Here is an 18,602-nt window from a genome sequence, read left to right on the forward strand (position 1 = left end):
AAACCGTCACAAATGAACGTTATAAATCCTGATATCATGTCGATACATTTTCAAGGACAGTATCATGAAGCAAATGGATTATGTCCTTCAAACCTTGTAAGGACAGTATAATCCTGATATCGTGTCGATACATTTTCATGCAATTACTTTGACTTTTATCCAGCTGTTTGCCATGTATTAACCTTGTAAGGACAGTAAATTCGATTTTTAATTCTCCTAACCAGATACTGTGCATGGCTTCTATTATTTTCGCTTCCTTGGAAATAGAGACCATTACATCCCAGCTATCAGCTGCAATATTGCATAATTCATGCTCGCGCGCTAATTAATTTCAATTTATTTGCTTCTCAAATATACATATATAAAATTACAAACAATTATCCGGTTGAACTTGACCAGATATTTTCCCAATTGCGTTGGTGCAAGTTGACTGAGCTTCTTTGTTGAAGTAGGTCAAGTTTACATTCTGCAGTGTTATATCTTTGCATGGATATTTGAAGCTACAATCAAATTTTATAGCAACTGGTGTGGCAGATGTTCCTCGAATGCCTTGATAAATGACATCACTTATTTGTATGCCTGATACCTATGATCACAAGCCACAGTACAAAATAAGATATTCAATTGTAAGTTCAATTAAGAAACCAGTGTTTTAGATACAATATTCACAAATTTAATTATGTCCAGAAAAAAAAACATTTTTATTTATCAATTTCTAACCTGATTGGGGCAATTTAAATTGTGCGGACAGTAATTTTGATCGATGATGATTGGATTTTGGACATTAATCATAGTGGCTCCAATGAATCGAATTGCTTGAACAAAACCATTGCTGTGTCTGGCCCATGACTTAATTCTAAACCCATTTGTAGTGCCAGTAAAAATTGTACTCTTAACTGTCACATTCAGAACCCCGGGCTCATCCATGCTCTTGGCTAAGCTTCCGATACTGAAAAACAACATCCCATAATTGTCCGTCATGTTAATCATCTATCAAAACATATACCTGAGAAAATCCAGTTGATTGCAGGGTTTAAATCATTTCTCACCTGATGCCATGACCGGGGCCACATCTGACCCTTTCGATCCACAGGTTCTTAGTCCCGGGTCCAATTGAGATACAATCATCCCCGGTTTTAATCGAAGAATTCATGATCACAACATCAGTTGATAATTGGACATGAATGCCATCTGTGTTTGGGCTGTCACCAGCAGCTATCACTCTGACTCCTTGGACTTGCACATTTTGGCAGCCATTTATCACAATATGGAACATTTGGCTGTTTAGTGACAGTAATCCATTGATCTTTATGTTGTTGGAGTTCACAAAGCTCAAAGTCTGCATCCATGCAACGAAAAAAGATAAGAACAACTAATCTTAGTACGTACATCCAATAATGCGACATTATTCATTGAGAATTATAGTGATTTGTGCAATGTAGTACCGTAGCTCCAGCAGGGCAATTGCTGCCTTTGGATTTGCAATCCCACAAGGGTGATCCCTTAGCATCAAGAGCCCCCCCAACAATGGAGACACCACTAACACTTTCAAAGCTAAGCCAATTTCTGGCTAGACCAAGAATGCGATAATCCTCGGAAGCAATCAGGGTCCCATCAATCCTTATAGTGATATCAGGACTTCTGCAATTACCACCCCTAAAGGCCACAGAACCAAGCAGATACCTTCCTTTTGGTATGTAAATAATAGTTGAATTGGTAGAGCCACATGCCGCTGTCCATGCATGAAGGAAGGCTTGGGTGGAGTCTGTTTTCCCATTTGGTCTGGCACCATAAGTAAATACATTATAAATTGTTTTGGCAGAGGATATGTTAATGTTTAAGCTGACCAAGAAAATGAAGAGCAGTAGAGATGGAATGCACAACAACTTTGCCATGTTCTGTACTCAGTAAGGCACAGAAAGAGAGCGAGGTGGTGTGATGATTGAATTATTGCAATGAATGAGTTGGGATGTAACGAGCAGTTGATATTGAAAGTTGAAGAGAGTTTAAGAAGTATTTATAGGGACAGACAAATATGCAAATATGCAATAACCACATAGACGCAAGAGTTTTAGATACAGAGGAATGGTGTAGGGTTCAAGGGAGGTTATGAACTGAGAAATAGAAAACGAAAGAAAGCAGCGCCGGAACTCTTGCTTCTCTTGTTAAATGTATTGCTTTGTCTTTCAATCCACTGCGTGTACACTCTGATCATCAAGCCATCTTGCATGCATGGAAAAATCCTCGGTCTTTTCCTTTGATCTAGTTACTGGTCAACTCCTTGATTATTTAAGAAAAAGAGATCAAATTTGGCTATATAACTTCACTTTTATATTTGGGCAACTGCTTGAATTGTCAAAGGAGGCCTCTCTTTTTTTCCCCAGTAATATTGTTGAAGTAGACCAGCTTGCACAGCAGTCCAGAGAGCATGAATGAGCCACCAAACCACCTGAAGAATTTCTTAGAAGTAAATGAAACTATAAAGCAATGTATATTTTTAATCATTATCGTTGTCATGATCAATATCCAAATATTGATGATAACGATAATGATTAAAAAAAGTCAAGCCCTGTTTAATTCCGTAATTAGCAGCATCCATCTTTACAATTTTCTCACAGTCGCCACGTTTCGATTGTCTTCGCCGTGAAGTAATCCTGTCTTCTGTGTCCGTTTCTTTAATTTAGACGTTTGAGCATAAAAACGTTTCCTTCAAGCTAGCGAAAGACAGACGGCATTTTACATTTGTATTGAAAAACTATTTGTTGTCTTCTTCTTTTTCCTCAACATGAAAAAGATTAATGATTTAATTTAGAATGGTGTTATTTCCATTCCATAAATTGTTGACCTCACTCCACAATATTTATTACAAATTATAATATCATCAATAGACTATATTATCTCTTATTTTTAATATAACTATGATGTATTTTATCTTGACTAGATCAAATTTTATTTAAAATATTACTTTCTAGTTACTAAAATTCAAAACTAATTAAAAACAAGAGAAATATATAAAAATTATTTTTATTTTAAAAAAAAAACTAACAACAGAGCCGTTAAAAACCAAACAATTAATTAACCAAATAATACATGTTAAGTAGTTTCCGATTGGCTCGTACCCTAAAAATATTGAAAACTCAAACTAATATCTTAAATATAGAGTATTTAAATAATATATAAAATTAAAAATTAGGATTTATATTTATATAAGTTAACAAATGTAGAATTATTAATTGTGAACATAAACATACAACTTCAACTCCTCAGTCTCTAAATTTGCTTTCTAGAAATTATCAGTTCGACTTTCATAAACCTCAGGACCACTAAAGGCGTACATAGTCGTTAATTTTAGGATTCGCGAAATTAGTTAAGGTGTACGCAAACTAACTCGAACACCCACGTTAATAAATAAATAAATAATATACAAGTTAAGAATAATTAATAATAATACACGTTGCCGGATTGTGATTTAATGTTGTAAATTCTGTTATGTAACATAACTAAAAAAAATAAAAAAAAAATTAAACATGCTCAAAACCAGTTTTACCATACAAATGATCAAATGTTGTATTATAAACATAAACCTCTACAACTAGAAGCCTAAAGGTGGTGGATTTGTGCTGACCTGGAAGGATGGGGATTACGTCATCACCATGCTGGGGCCTTTTCAAAGTCCGTAGTCCGTACGTACTCGGTAAATGTGATAACTTATTGATACCGTTTTCTGCTCTTACTTTGACTTTGACTTGGGCATTGCAATCCATTTGGACAATCAAATTGAATATATATATATTCTGCATTGTGTTTTAAAATATTTTTTTATTAAAATATTGTTTTTAATATTTTTTAAAATTTAATTTTAATGCATGAAAATCATAAAAAAATTAAAATAACAATAATTTAATATATTTTTAAACTGAAAATAAAAATAAACTAACTATGTCAAACACCCTCTCTGCGAAGATTATATATATAATTGATCTGTGTTTCCCATTGATTCCGAGACTGGCTCGTTCTATCTATGCATAGGTTTTTAATTTAATCTGTGTTAGGCAGGCACTTGTTCTTTTTAATGGAATATCCATACCAAAGATCAAATAGCATGCAGAAGTGAATCTAATAAAATGATCGCTCGTTAAATTAAAATTGTTGTTTCTTTGAAAGTACGATCGAATCAAGCCCTTAATATTGTTTTAACTGCGAATTAATTACTTGTTAAGATTACGACGACACAAAATCTTCAGATTTCAGGTTTTGATTTCTAATTAATGGGGTACTGTTGATAGATATTCTTGGAGCCCATTATACAGTACGTATATATGTAGATTCAATTTTTGAATTCCCTTCCTTAATTTGGTCTTAATTAATCGCATACAGTTTCTTTTTATTTATTTATTTATTTATTTTCGTCGTTGGCTGAACTGCACCAGGATGTTCACATTTTTCTCCGGGACTGAATCTAAAAATGGAGGACTAGATCAACAGCACCGATGAGATGCATACAATTCTTATTACATGGTAGACAAAAGAACAAGTTACACCTTTTTTTTTTCTGGATAATGATTGAAGGTATATTAAAAAGGCTGTAAAGTCATTAGTCAAGACAATATACAAGGAAAAGACAAAACATAACAAAATAAAAAAAAAAAAAAAGACTTAGAGAAATAGAGGAAAAGAATACGGAGAAAAAAAATATTGCTAATATGAAACAAAAAGACTAGAAAAAAAAACAAAACTGAAAATAACTAATAATATTTTTTATTACATCATAGTTTAATGAGATCTTAAGAGATCATTTCTTGTATATGTAAAGTTTGAATTCAAAACATGTAACCAAATAGTAATCAATTAAAGATAATATTGGAGAAACAATGAAATAAATATATAGTTCTCTTCTCAACAACATTATTGTTCTTCGACAAACAAATACCAATAAACAGTTAATTACAAACAGAAAATATATACTTCTCAGTAAAAAAAAAATTACAAACAATTATCTGGCTGAACTTGACCATATGTTTTTCCAATTGCGTTGGTGCAAGTTGACTGAGCTTCTTTGCTCAAGTAGGTCAAGTTTACATTCTGCAGTGTTATACCTTTGCATGGATATTTGAAGCTACAATCAAATTTTATAGCAACTGGTGTGGCAGATGTTCCTCGAATGCCTTGATATATGACATCACTTATTTGAATGCCCGACACCTATAGCCACAAGCCGCAGTACAAAATAAGATATTCAAATGTAAGATACAAACACAAATTTAATTATGCCAGGAAAAAAAAAACATTTTCATTTATCAATTTCTAACCTCAGTGGGGCAATTTAAATTGTGCGGACAGTAATTTTGATCGATGATAATGGGATTTTGGACATTAATCATAGTGGCTCCAATGAATCGAATTGCTCGAGCAAATCCAGTGCTGTGCCTGGCCCATGATTTTATTCTAAACCCATTTGTAGTGCCAGTAAAACTTGTACTCTTAACTGTCACATTCTGAACCCCGGCCTCATCCACGGTCTTGGCTAAGCTTCCGATACTGAAAAACAGCATCCCATAATTGTCCGTCATGTTCATCATCAATGAATACATATACCCGAGAAAATCAAGCTGATTGCAGGGTTTAAATCATTTCTCACCTGATGCCATGACCGGGGCCGCATCTGACCCTTTCGATCCACAGGTTCTTAGTCCCGGGTCCAATTGAGATACAATCGTCCCCGGTTTTAATCGAAGAATTCGTGATCACAACATCAGTTGATAATTGGACATGAATGCCGTCTGTGTTTGGGCTGTCACCAGCAGCTATCACTCTGATTCCTTGGACTTGCACATTCTGGCAGCCATTTACCACAATGTGGTACATTTGGCTGTTTAGTGACAGTAATCCATTAATCTTTATGTTGTTGGAGTTCACAAAGCTCAAAGTCTGCATCCATGCAACGAAAAAAGATAAAAACAACTAATCTTAGTACGTACATCCAACAATGCGACATTATTCATTGAGAATTATAGTGATTTGAACAATGTAGTACCGTAGCTCCAGCAGGGCAATTGCTGCCTTTGGATTTGCAATCCCACAAGGGTGATCCTTTAGCATCAAGAGCCCCCCCAACAATGGAGACACCACTGACACCTTCAAAGCTAAGCCAGTTACTGGCTAGACCAAGAATGCGATAATCCTCGGGAGCAATCAGGGTCCCATCAATCCTTATAGTGATATCAGGACTTTTGCAATTACCACCCCTAAAGGCCACAGAACCAAGCAGATATCTTCCTTCTGGTATGTAAATGATAGTCGGATCAGTAGAGCCACATGCCGCTGTCCATGCATGAAGGAAGGCTTGGGTGGAGTCTGTTTTCCCATTCGGTTTGGCACCATAAGTTTGCACATTATAACTTGTTTCGGCAGATGATATGTTAATATTGTTTAAGCTGACCAAGAAAATGAAAAACAGGATAGAATGTAGACACAACATCAACATTTCCATGTTATTTGCTCAATATATAAGAAACAGAAAGAGAGCTAGAGACCTACGGTTATGATGATCTTGATCAATTGAATGGATTTAGTGGTTGTAAAAATGAGATGTTATGAAAGTTGTAGGGGTTTATTAGTTGATGTTGAACTTGGAGAGATTTAAAGGGTATTTATACATAGATACGCTCAAATATGGAATATAATTAGTTAGATACAGAAAGGTTACAAATTAATTTAATTTGATAGCTAGCTACAGAGAGGAAGTATAGTGTAGGGTTTAAGCTTGGTAGCTAGGGAGGTCGAGAAGCAGTGAAAATATGGAAAATGGAAGAAAACGGCGGCGGAACTGAAATGGCGACACACTCGTCTTGTTTCATGCATTGCTTTAAAGTAGCCAGGTAGAGAGAGGTCCCAGAAAATCTCAAATCGTTTAAAGCAGCCAGGTAGAGAGGTCCAAATTAAAGGTGAAGAGCATTTGGCCACGCCACCATCCGGTTCCTTAGAGTTCAATGAAATTACGAGTCAATCTATTTTTCATCGTTATCATCAACCCAACAATATATATATATATATATATATATATATATATATATATATGCCATTTCTAATACCTACTCAATTCTCTCACAGCCGCCGCCGCGTTTATATAACTGCCTTCATCGTCAAGAAATTCAGCCTTTATGTCTCTTTATATTTAATTTATTCTGCAGGGGAAGCATGTTTACTAATAAGATTGAATGGAACCCGACGCCCCTTTTCTTTTAACAGATTAATTAGCTTTTCAACATCCATTTTCCTCTAAAACTCTCTGTGCTTCTGATCAGGTAAAAGAAATTAGAAACAACCATTTGGTTGAACTCGGTCAATTGTCTGTCCATATCCACGTTGGTATGAGATGATTGAGCTCCTTTATTTAAGTGGGTCAAATGTATATCTTGCTACTTTAAACCTGTGAGTGAATTTCTTGAACTACAATCGTACGTATTTTATGACGACAGGTGCAGCAAATATTCCTCAAAATGCTTTGATATGTCATATCACTTATTTTTACCCTAATAGCACAACATAATTGGAATAAAAAAGTCAGTAAGCCTATAATGTTTTACATCCAACATAATATATATATGACATACTCAATGTATATAGAGAGTTGTGTATATTACTGCATTGAAACTTAGAACTGTAGCTCCTTGAGGACAATTGCCGCCTGCCTCTGGCTTTGCAATCCCACAAAGGCGACCCATTTGCATTAGGAGCCCCGTTACCAAAAATGGAAACACCGTTAACCAGGTGAAAGCTACGCCAACTGTTAGCTCCTCCAAGTTTGCGATAATCACCAGGAGGAGCCACTAGGTTGCCATCAATCTTTATAGTAATTTCAAGGTTTCTGCAAACATTCAAAGGACACAGAGTCAAACAAAATAGTTCCCCGCTGGAATATAAATCATGCTTGAACCTCATTAAAAAAAAAAAAACGACTCCATTCTGATCTCTTTCAATTAAGAAATACAAAGAACTCAATCAAGAAAAAACCCAGTACATATTACTAGTGCATTTCCTCTTCATGCAAGTCAACAGAAAAAAGTCTTTACGAACACCCAAAAAATATAAAATGGAATGGATGTTTAACTCGATTGACATGCATGAAACTTATAATGAAAGAGTCATTTAGTTAATGAAGTAATCGCATCTCTCTAAGATATTGTCGGTCTACGAAAAGCTATCAAAAGTGATGTTAAACTAAACCTTTTTTCTGTTTTACAATCAGGTGGTAATTTTAGATTAGCTTTCGCATGTTGGAAATTAATTCATTTTTCCCGGTTCGTTCAGAGATATGTCATCTCTGCAACTAAACTACAGAATTCATGATTTTTTTTTCTTTTCATAACCCATTACTGAATTTAAATCTCACTCCGAAGTCATTGCACCCATCCTCCATTCCTCCCAGGAAACAAGGCTAACAGATGAGGGAAGCTAACCCCCGTTGTGAAACCCAAGCCCATTACTGTTGAGCCGGTAAAAAATAGCTGCACCATTGGCAGCGCCTTGTGCTAACCAAGTCCCAGGCCTTGCAGGGCATTATTACAAAATATTATCTTGTAAGAAATAACTAAAGACGAGAAATGAAATGATTGACAATAATCAATAAACACATAATATTTTAAAATGTAAACAAAGAAACCCGGGAGAGCACATATATCTTAGAAAGAAAATGAATAAAGAAATGGAAAGAATAAAAAACCCTGCTGATGTATTCGCTTTTCTGTACAGTTATAAACTGACAATCATTCCCAAAAAATCACAAGTTCTATTCAAACTCACCTCAAAAACCGATGACATAAAAAAACAAAAAAAAAACCCTGGCATTGGTCTAACCGAATGAAAAACTATTGGCAAATGCTCAACTTGTAAAAGCAATGAAGGCACGAGGGCTTGTGTTATTTACATGGAGATAATTGTAAAAAATGGAGAAGGGATAGTAACTCATCAGTGATTTGCCATTCAGCCAATCCAAATGATTTCCATTTATGGACTGTGCAAATTGCGCAGGTGATTAACCATGTCATAGGAACTGCTAAGATGTTGGTAATCAGCCCGGCGGAGAAGATTTCCTTGGATTTGCCCCGAGCCATTTGGTCTTGTGCCAAGTTGTGCTGTTTGCGATGAACAGCAGTGACGCACGCGAATCCGATGATTTTTGGTCTCATTTGTGTTGTAACTAGCTCGAACTTTCACCACCAACATAGCTTCCTTGTCCCTGGTGTCTTCACACCATGAATTCTGAGGGGCACCATCAACAAAAACCTCCACGGTGGGGAAATCTTCAAGATGAATCGACACCTCGGCAATATGGTCTGGTTTGATTATGCCAGCAGCTGGAGTGACCTGGTCCAAATAGCACAAATCTTGAAATGCACAAGGTGGCACTCTTAATTACCTAGAATATGTATAAGGGTGTGCTTAGCACATGGAAATGAATGGTCATTAGCACTATGTGAGCAAGCAACTGGATTTTTTCCTTTACCATACCGCATCCTATTTTCACTGCCAACGTTTTATAACCAATCCAATATACACAAAATATATTAAAATTCAATGTTGAAAAGGAAGAAGCTCATATCTTGAGCCTCATAGGCAGATTTGGTTTATGATAGCAGGAAATGGAGCAAAAGGATCCATCCATACAGCCAACCCCAACTAGTTTGGGATCATGGCTTTGTTGTTGTCGTTGATAAAAGAATTGGATACTTTTACACATCTTACAATTTTTTTTCTAGGATAAAGACCACTATGATCTGATATCCAGCAAATGGTCCAAACAATGGGTAAAGGGAATGATTAAGGTTTAGTAGTTTTATTTTCTGTGAAGTAGGGACTTACCTCAAGCCATTGGGGAAAGCCATAGGAACCACCTCTTGGATGATGATCTGATGCTTGTCCATCTTCATCAATTATTGACTGGCCTTCACAAACAATTTCGAACAAAGCATAATTTTCCCCACATTTATTTGTGATACGCAAGATGGTTGTATCCTGGTTTTGAAGGATAATGTTGTTCGTGCTTACAATGGTTTCTGGAATCTTGCATAGTTCATCAATTATGCATCTAATTTCCTCATTTGATTTCATAATGTCTCCAAACTCTTGTCTCCTCACTGACTCATCAACTTTTGCAATATCAATACTGAATACGCAACGAACAGGCTTGTGATCACTGTCAGTCACATCCATGCAGGCATCATACCTATCCAGATTGGCAGCGAGTTAAAGACATGCATGTGTGCACTTTTTCACTGAAGTGATAATATTCATATGTGGATCCACCAGGCAAATGCAGACATGGTCAAGGCAAAATATGAGTCTTAGTTAATTGAAGCAAATTTATCTTTCGAATGTATCTTTATTCCCTAAACATGCCAGAAAACCTTACTAAGAAAGCTTACTGTGATATCAAAGAGACAACAGGACAGTCTAAGCTGCATTCAGATACATGAGGTGACCGGCTATCACGATATAGCACTCTGTCACACCAGGCAGGGATGCGCTTCTTTTCACCTGAATCATACCCTGCCGGCAGTTGCAGATGTTAAGAGTTCAAAATCCATAACAACATAAAAGCTGGAAAAAGATACACCCCCTGGGGTAAGGAGTTGTATAAAGAGTACAGTCATGAATCTGATTCATCGGTCATATTACAGGACACAAAATCATATACTTAAAGAAGCACCCAAAAGATATTAGCAACCAAAACCCAACTAAATAACCCAAGTCAATTTCCATATTTTACAGTAACTGTACCTGCTAAACCAGGTTGGTGCTTTTCAAACTTGTATGTGGGAGGAAATCTAATAACTGCTTCACGCATTCCTTGGAACACATTTCCAGCTCCCATTTCTATGCGGAGTTGGTCCTTTTCTCTAAGCCAATCAAAGCATCTCTGAGATACAAAATCCCTTGCTTCATCATAAGATATACCATCAAGCCGATAATTAAAATCACCAAGAAATATAACCATGTCTGCCTCTGATAACTCGGGTATTCCTTCTGGAGAGTAGTTAGCACCCATAACCTGAACATGCATTTATACTAAATCATGTGTGGTAAATGTAAATGAATCAAATAGAAAGCAATTTAAAGACAACATAGCTTCTCATCGCTAGATGTCAAAACTTACATTTGCACTGCGAAGCATTTGGGCTGCAGATGAAGTGCCAGCTGCAATAGAAAGGAGTAATGGCAAGCCAGTTCTATAAACAAGCCAAATTAAATAGCAGGCAATCGAGCAAGACAAGAACAGGTATGACACCGTACCAGCTGCAGCACCGAAAACATTAGATGGTCGGCCAAAGGTCATAGTCCGATATACATGGTCAAAATCAGCATTCCGTCGATTAACCGCTTCTAAATGTGCTGCAAAGTGGCAATTAACAAAGCACATTACCCGATCATATACCCTAATCCTCAAACCAACAGCACCCTGCACAATCAACATTTATTCACACCAATAAAAAGAATAGTTAGAGAAGACGCACTGACCATCAGCTAAGCAGTGTAATAATAGATTTGTGAGGTAGTTACAACGTCAATCCAAGAATTTAAATTATTAAGTGAAGAATAAAGATTTTTTTTCCTTCACAAAAATAACTGTGAGCAGGCCAGGCGAAGACATGCAACACAACTGGTGAAAATAATGCAAGGTCAGAGTCTGTAGAAACCAAGAATGGGAAGGCGTACCTTGTTACCAATTGCACGTCCAAAGCCACATGGAACTGCAGCAGCATCAACATCCCCCACATGAGCTTTAAGACTATTTCTAACCCTGCCATACATTTATTCATATATCAGAACCAAGATAGCCATCAAGGGCTGAGACAAATGAGATTTACAAGAAAAGTTGCATATGCCTAAGCTAGAACTATCACATAAAATTTCAAACCAAGCTTTTGTAAAGATTCCATTTCAGGGCCAAATTAAGCAGCCTCGTTGCATGCACCCCAATAAATAAAACCCTAAACATAAAAAAGAAAATTGTAACAGGCTCACATTCCGATCTTAAAATGCTGGTCTTCTAGAAAGAACATTTTTTTTATACATGCAGATATGCCAATCTAACAAGATGAACTAACTTGAATATGATTTATAAACAATAAAATTATTCAATTTTATCCAGCCATACAGACATCCATTGGTCATTAAAACTATAAGCCTGGTTTCATATTTCTATCAGTCCATGGACACTGACCACATGGCAATCAGCAAGCCTGCTAGCTGCCTTGAACCAACACGTTCAAACGTTGACCCTTCATCCAATGTTTTGCCAATCATGTCTAGCCACCACTGCCCGACAGAACTGCCCTCCAGTCCAACCTGCAGTTGAAAAGAAAACCCAAGCAACATGAAACAACAAAAATGACAGAGAAGAAGAGCAAAGATAATTAAATATAAGCACAATCATAAAAGAGAATGTCGATGCAAGATGTTTAGCAGCATTGCTTCCATTCCAATTATCCTTGCTTTTTTTTTTCCTTTTAGACAAGGTCATTTGCAACCAATATATCAAAAAGATTACACACAATTGTCATTGTAACAGCTGCCTAGCACAGTATCACCCTGCAGTGTCTTATCCCAGAGTGAGTTCACAGGAAAAATCATGTCTTATGCATTTCATCATGTCCTTTCCATATTTTCCACCCGGTTTTAATGCTTAGACCAAAATTATTCACTTTTTCAAAGATCTTCAACTCGTGAAAACAACTTGAAAGAAACACCATCATTATATATATCACTTGCAACAGCTGTTTTCCTATATCTTGAAGAAGAAAAAAAAGCTAAAAAAACTTCTTGTGCGAGCTAGTTGAGTTATCAATGTCATTTCAGAGAATTGATTAAGAGAGAGAAAGTCCCTTCAGGCGCATGTGGAAAAAAAACTTTTGGGGGCCATGCAAACAAAAAACCCTTAAGAACATACTTGCCAAGTTCAATAATGGATATGTCTTACAGTTTCCTTTGCCGCGGACATTGCAAGCACACCAGCACCCATTTCAACTTCTTGCAACCCAACAACGACAATGCCAGCATCCCCAGCAGCAGAACCTAACCAGGACACAAGTGAGTCTTGTGAAGCTTTTCCTTGTGCTACATTCCATGTACCAGTCAATATTTTTAAATTCTCTATCCTTGTATACAAAAATTCTTTTCCAGCTAACTCTGATCGCAATATATTGTCAAGGGGTCCTGGAGACATGACATTCCATCCGCGTATACCGCCATGATTAGCCAGGGTGAAAACATAGCTGGCTCCAACAGCCAATTTTATAACTGGACTGCTGTGTGCCACCCATCCTCCAAGCAGATTACCCTCAAGATCTAATACCTGAACAGTACCACTTGCATAACCAACCCATATTCGCAAACCAAATGTACACAAGCACTGAACAGCCACAGAATGATACTGGAAATCTTGCAAACGATTGCCATTTCCATCCCATTGCACAAGTGAGCCGTTTGCACACCCAGTCCAAATCATTCCATCTCTTGTTATTATCAGCGCTTCAGTTCTCCTATTATCATCTCCAAAGCCACCTTTAGAAGCAACTCGGCGAACAGCATCAGCTGCTCCCATTATAGCATTGCGTGAACGCTGAAAGAAACCAAATGAAGTTTGCATTTTCTCTTTCTTTGAACCAGAAACAACTTTCATCTTGATCTCATCTTCAAAGAGAAGGTCCTGTCCTGACAACATGTCCAGTCTTTCAATCTGACCGTCTATATTAAACATTTTCAGCAACTCCCTTGTGCGAGCATCCCTGTAAAATAGATGGCTCCCCTTAATTTAACCTTATTTAGTAAAATCCATGAAATCATAATGAAAATAAAAATATTTAATCCCCCTCCAGCCCAAAAATAAATGGACAGAAAGAAACAGATACAGTTCCCGGTATCCAACAAAGCCTGTGCTAACCACAGTAACTAAAAAGATAAGATCCCCAAAACACAACGAGAATGGGTGAAACCAGCAGTTGTAGAATTTCACAATTTGTTCTAAATCAGAAATTAGAATCATGAGAAAATAGTCAAAATAATACATCTGTTATGCTTCTTCTCTTTCTGCCTTTTTGGCTGCCTTCACTGAAAATACACCATTTCCCCCTTGCATGGTATCCTATTCTCAACACCTAGCAATCACTGCAACTAGTTACTTATTTGGTATTGAAGTTTAGTTGAGTTGTTAAAGAAAATTGATTTGTCACTTCTGTTCACAAGAAAATGCAAACACCACAGGACTGACAGTGTTATATTCAAAAAAAAGATTGAAGAATCATTTGTGGGAATTTGATGAAGACATGTAACGCCTACATCAGGAAACGGGTATAACAATACTAGTTTGATAACAGAGAGCCACGTGAGTTAATAGTCTATAACCAAATAGCTAAACGCAACACCCCACACCAGATAGTAAGAAGGATTGAAGGAGAATATATTTTTCCAGGATCAAGAGGGTTCTGGATTGGTAGCTTGACCACGGTCCTGGCTAAGACAGAAAAAAAGAACCCTTCATACTAGCTGTCTCTACAGATAACTGAGAAAGTCATTTTACTCTCTGAGTTCTCTCATTGGTAGAAATACCTCATATTTCCTCTGATCGCTTTCCCGACTACAGGGTCATTTTGGGTTTCTCTAGGTTGATTTGCCAAGTTCATTCTCTAGGGTGAGTTTTCTCTTAAGGATTTTCATTGTTAATTTTCTGCCATCTTCATATTTAAATGGCTTTAAACTCCACAAATTTACACCACATGCTATCAAATCTGCTCATATTATGAGATATCCCTCTCACAGAAATATGAAATATATTAAGAAAATACTTTAAGCCTAGAAAATTGTATTCTATTTGGCTACTCTCAAGGCCATTCTCAATTCACAAGGCATTCAGCCAACATGAATAACAAGGACAAGATAGCAGATATGGCCATGAAATAATGCGCAAGCCATGAGGATCCACAAGTCTCTTGAGAAACAATAGAAAAATTCAAGCTAACATTATAATTTTGGATAACAGGGTCCATATTAAGATAATCATTGATCGAACCATGATGTATAGCAGATTTTTTGTATTTTTCGCTTTTTTCTACTATAGATCAAATTTTATATTTCGCTGGTGTATAAGTGCCGCGCCATGTTTCACTCTTAAGACATTGTGTATTTGACTAGACCTTCTAAGACCATTTTCGAATCATATTGTATATTTTAAAAACCATTCCATTGTAGAGAAGTTTCTAAACTACCATGAGAACAATGAGAAAGTTCAGAGAATAAAGCATAATGCAATCATCAAACTCGAGTCAGATAACCACAAAAAAGCACATACCACAATGCAAACGACAAGAACCCAGCACTCCATACTTTAGCCGTAGAGTTATCTGAAAGCAAGTGTTTAACATCGGAGTTCAGCACATTGCTGAATCCATTCGCAGTCACTTGGTTCCTTAGATCAATAAATGACCTCTCCACTAACAATGCAGCCATGTGCCTCTCTTCAGCCGTGAATGAAAAGGCCTTTTCCAGCGCTTCCCATGGCCATATCTTTATAACTCCCCCCTCCGATCCCGACCACAAATCCCCTGAAAACCAAAACAGAAATAAAATCCAATCCAAACACAACAAAAAAAAAAGAAAACAAAAAAATTAATCAATAATTTTAAAACAGTGAGAACTGACCATAGCAAGTGATGATCATGGACATGACTGGCCCACGATGTGCGACCCAAGACAAGACCTCCCTGACCCGACTTGAATCCGAATCCGGACCTGGATCCATTTTCCAACACCGGATTCTGCCATCTATATGCCCACTCCAAACAACTCGACTCCCTTCATCACCAGTCAAACACATAACACCGGAACCCGAAGTCAAAGCCACAGACTCCTTGCACGGCGCCGTCTCATCACTCCCACCGTACATTTCCTTCAATTCCCAGACCTGAACGGCACCGTTTTCTCTCCCACCCCATAGTTGATTCTCGGTGGTTACAATCGTTCTCAAAACCCGACCAATTTGAGATTCTCTCAGTGGATGTGGCCGAATTTCGAGACTCGGTGGACGGTCTGGGTGAACCGCAGCTCGAACCGGGACACGGAAAATTCCGGCTCCTCCTCCTTTGCCGATGAATTCGGGTAAACCGAGAGTTTTGTGTGTGTGGGAAACACTGTCGTTGTTTGAGGTATTGGTTGTGGTGTTGTTGGAGAGTTTGCGGTCGAGGAATTGGATCATGTAATCGAGGCGTTTAGTGGAGGCTTCCAAGGAGGAGATGGAGTTGGAGGGCTGTAAATCGTCCTCGTAGTCGGATGAGGATGGTGATGAGATTGAGGAGGAAACGTAACGGTCGAAGATCTTGGGCGTTCGGACCGGAGGTGAAGACGAAGAAGAATCATCGTTGTTGTTGATTTGGGAAGATGGAGAGTGAACGGAGAAGAAAACGTCGTCGTATGGGTCCATAACTACTGTTGTTGTTGGCTACCTGTAACTGAAAAGAGAGAGAGAGAATATAGGGAGAGGAAGTTGGGGTTTGAGATTTTAAGACATTAGAGAGAGAATAACGGATAGAGAGGTTGAAAATTTTACAGCTGTCGACTGCGCGGTACAATACTGTTAGAATAGCTGACAGTGTGGTGAATTTTATATTTTTCCTTTTCTTTTCGTTTTTGCGAGGTGTTCGAAGCTGAGCAGTAATATAGGAGTGCTCGTGTTTTTTTGCTCTATCTTTATAGCGTTTTTTAAATTATGTTTTTAGTGTTAAATTAACTTAAATTATGGTATTTTTTTATTGTTTTAATTTGTTAATATTAAACATAAAATAAAAAAGTTTAATATCTTTCTAATTAGAAAGTATTTTTTTTTCAAAAACACTCTACACGTCATTATCAAACACATATAAAGAGAGATTTACATTGTTAGTTTAATCTTAGCCCTTTAAATTTAATGGATGGATATATAGGTGCTGACTTTAATATTAATTAAATTATCGAATTTAATCCCAAGATATTTACATTAAATGAAACACTTTCCTTCCGGATATAACTTATTATGGGTGTTAAAAAAGATTCCAAATTTTTGTAAGTCACGCAACTCTGTTTTTTTAATATGAATTAATTAATTTAAAAAAAAACTGGTAAAGATTTTAATTAATCACTTTAAAATTTACAGGATGTTTGAGGGTATGATAACGGTTATTCTTATGATTAATTTCAAATAACTTTTCATGTCAAAATACGTGCCAATAATTTTTTTATTTTTTAAAAATTATTTTTGATATCAGCACATCAAAATGATTTGAAATCACTAAAAATATATTAATTTAAAGTTAATAAAAAAATAAAAAAATTTCAAACTTTTTTGAAAATACTTTTGAAACACATAAACTAATAGTTTCTAAATGTTTTTCATTACAAAATATATTAAAATAATATTTTTTTATTTTTTAAAAAATATTTTTGAAATAGGTGTATTAAAATGATCTGAAAATATTAAAAATATATTAATTTAAAATAAAAAAATTTAAATTTTTTAAAAAATATTTTCTGACCACAGTGCACTGCCTTATGGACGTAGAAAAAGATGTCTTGTTTTGAAAACTATTCAAAAAGGTTTTGTCTTTTTAAAAAAAAAAAAGAAGAAGAAGAAGAAAGAAATGTTGTTTATATATATAAAAACGCTAACTGTCCACGGACCTCTTCCTATTTCTCTGTTGTTTAATTGAAAAAGTTACGTGTCTTTCTTTATATGAGCCTATCAGAGTCAAACGAAACAACTCTTTGATTGGCATTTGTAGAATCTTGACTCCACGTGGTTATGATGATAAGTATTAAAGTTTGTTTGTTTTAATGATTTAAAAGTATTTTTAAAAAGTTAAAATTTTTTATATTTTTTTATTTTAAATTATTTATTTTAGTGTTTTGATAGGTTTATATAAAAAAATAAAAAATAAAAAATATATTTTAATATATTTCTAAATAAAAATATTTTAAAAAATAATATATTAAAAAATCATCTCAACCAAAATTCTTAAATTATCAGATAAAATTTCTAAAATAATTTTATATTATATTCTAACATCATTATTATTACAATACCTAACTGGGTGCAAGAAATTACAATTTGCATTTGTGTTGATATTTTGAGGAGCACTTAAAAAGTATTTGAAAATGTGGTGATTATTTTTTTGTTTTTAGTGTTTTTCATTCAAAAATTTATTAAAATAATATTTATTTTATTTTTAAAAAATTATTTTTAATATTAATATATCAAAAAAATATAAAAATATATTAATTAAAAAAACTAAAAATAAAAGATATTTTTTTAAAAAATATTTTTAAAATATAAAAATAAAGATATCCTTAACTACCATTCTTTGATAGTTAGGCGGGGTCAAGGGAACAGAGTGCGATGGTGTCGAGGTGGGATAGGGTTAGAGAGAACCGATAACATGATGCAACGACAACGGCGATGCAGGTTGAAAGAATGTCATAAATAAATTATTATTATTTTGCCATATGTTTAATTGGTCAACGCCCATCCCATTTGTAGGTGAAGTTAGGTATGAGTGCAGACATGTTAAATATTTCCC

The 18,602-nt window shown here is 35.7% G+C and overlaps 3 protein-coding genes across 5 annotated transcripts; all 3 read right to left on the minus strand.

The window, feature by feature from the left end:
* Window positions 1-322: 322 nt before the first annotated feature.
* LOC133697978 (polygalacturonase-like) lies at window positions 323-1,998 on the minus strand. The gene is made up of 4 exons (XM_062120822.1): window positions 1,446-1,998; window positions 1,050-1,339; window positions 721-949; window positions 323-586 (listed from the first exon to the last, which is right to left on the minus strand). The coding sequence occupies exons 1-4, from the start codon at window positions 1,893-1,895 to the stop codon at window positions 368-370; spliced, it is 1,188 nt and encodes a 395-aa protein (XP_061976806.1). The 5' UTR covers window positions 1,896-1,998; the 3' UTR covers window positions 323-367.
* A 2,832-nt stretch (window positions 1,999-4,830) lies between these two features.
* On the minus strand, window positions 4,831-6,881 carry LOC133698020 (polygalacturonase-like). The gene is made up of 4 exons (XM_062120878.1): window positions 6,035-6,881; window positions 5,639-5,928; window positions 5,310-5,538; window positions 4,831-5,202 (listed from the first exon to the last, which is right to left on the minus strand). The coding sequence occupies exons 1-4, from the start codon at window positions 6,488-6,490 to the stop codon at window positions 4,984-4,986; spliced, it is 1,194 nt and encodes a 397-aa protein (XP_061976862.1). The 5' UTR covers window positions 6,491-6,881; the 3' UTR covers window positions 4,831-4,983.
* A 1,830-nt stretch (window positions 6,882-8,711) lies between these two features.
* Window positions 8,712-16,574, minus strand: LOC133697050 (type II inositol polyphosphate 5-phosphatase 15-like). Of its 3 annotated transcripts, none has more exons than XM_062119383.1 (11): window positions 15,697-16,573; window positions 15,347-15,599; window positions 12,980-13,787; window positions 12,224-12,348; window positions 11,716-11,800; window positions 11,293-11,458; window positions 11,156-11,196; window positions 10,780-11,050; window positions 10,425-10,536; window positions 9,862-10,225; window positions 8,712-9,366 (listed from the first exon to the last, which is right to left on the minus strand). In XM_062119383.1, exons 1-11 carry the CDS (start codon window positions 16,472-16,474, stop codon window positions 9,007-9,009), a joined length of 3,363 nt encoding a protein of 1,120 aa, XP_061975367.1. In that variant the 5' UTR covers window positions 16,475-16,573; the 3' UTR covers window positions 8,712-9,006. The 3 variants fall into 3 exon arrangements, with proteins under 3 accessions (XP_061975367.1, XP_061975365.1, XP_061975364.1); XM_062119381.1 differs by having other exon boundaries at window positions 10,425-10,548; window positions 15,697-16,571; XM_062119380.1 differs by having other exon boundaries at window positions 10,425-10,548; window positions 11,156-11,458; window positions 15,697-16,574.
* Between the last annotated feature and the right edge of the window lie 2,028 nt (window positions 16,575-18,602).

This window comes from Populus nigra, chromosome 6, assembly GCF_951802175.1.
Source record: "Populus nigra chromosome 6, ddPopNigr1.1, whole genome shotgun sequence".
In the NCBI taxonomy this organism is placed as follows: Eukaryota; Viridiplantae; Streptophyta; class Magnoliopsida; order Malpighiales; family Salicaceae; genus Populus; species Populus nigra.

What these genes read in the sequence shown, in the direction of transcription:
- LOC133697978 (XM_062120822.1), bottom strand. Translation starts at nt 1,895, where the DNA reads ATGGCAAAGTTGTTGTGCATTCCATCTCTACTGCTCTTCATTTTCTTG. An exon ending in ATTGCCCTGCTGGAGCTACG is followed by an intron (nt 1,340 to 1,445) that starts GTACTACATTGC and finishes GCATGGATGCAG; the next exon opens with ACTTTGAGCTTTGTGAACTC. An exon ending in GGCCCCGGTCATGGCATCAG is followed by an intron (nt 950 to 1,049) that starts GTGAGAAATGAT and finishes GTTGTTTTTCAG; the next exon opens with TATCGGAAGCTTAGCCAAGA.
- LOC133698020 (XM_062120878.1), bottom strand. Translation starts at nt 6,490, where the DNA reads ATGGAAATGTTGATGTTGTGTCTACATTCTATCCTGTTTTTCATTTTC. An exon ending in ATTGCCCTGCTGGAGCTACG is followed by an intron (nt 5,929 to 6,034) that starts GTACTACATTGT and finishes GCATGGATGCAG; the next exon opens with ACTTTGAGCTTTGTGAACTC. An exon ending in GGCCCCGGTCATGGCATCAG is followed by an intron (nt 5,539 to 5,638) that starts GTGAGAAATGAT and finishes GCTGTTTTTCAG; the next exon opens with TATCGGAAGCTTAGCCAAGA.
- LOC133697050 (XM_062119380.1), bottom strand. Translation starts at nt 16,474, where the DNA reads ATGGACCCATACGACGACGTTTTCTTCTCCGTTCACTCTCCATCTTCC. An exon ending in GACGTGCAATTGGTAACAAG is followed by an intron (nt 11,459 to 11,715) that starts GTACGCCTTCCC and finishes TTGATTGTGCAG; the next exon opens with GGTGCTGTTGGTTTGAGGAT. An exon ending in GTTGTCTCTTTGATATCACA is followed by an intron (nt 10,226 to 10,424) that starts GTAAGCTTTCTT and finishes CAATCTGGATAG; the next exon opens with GTATGATGCCTGCATGGATG.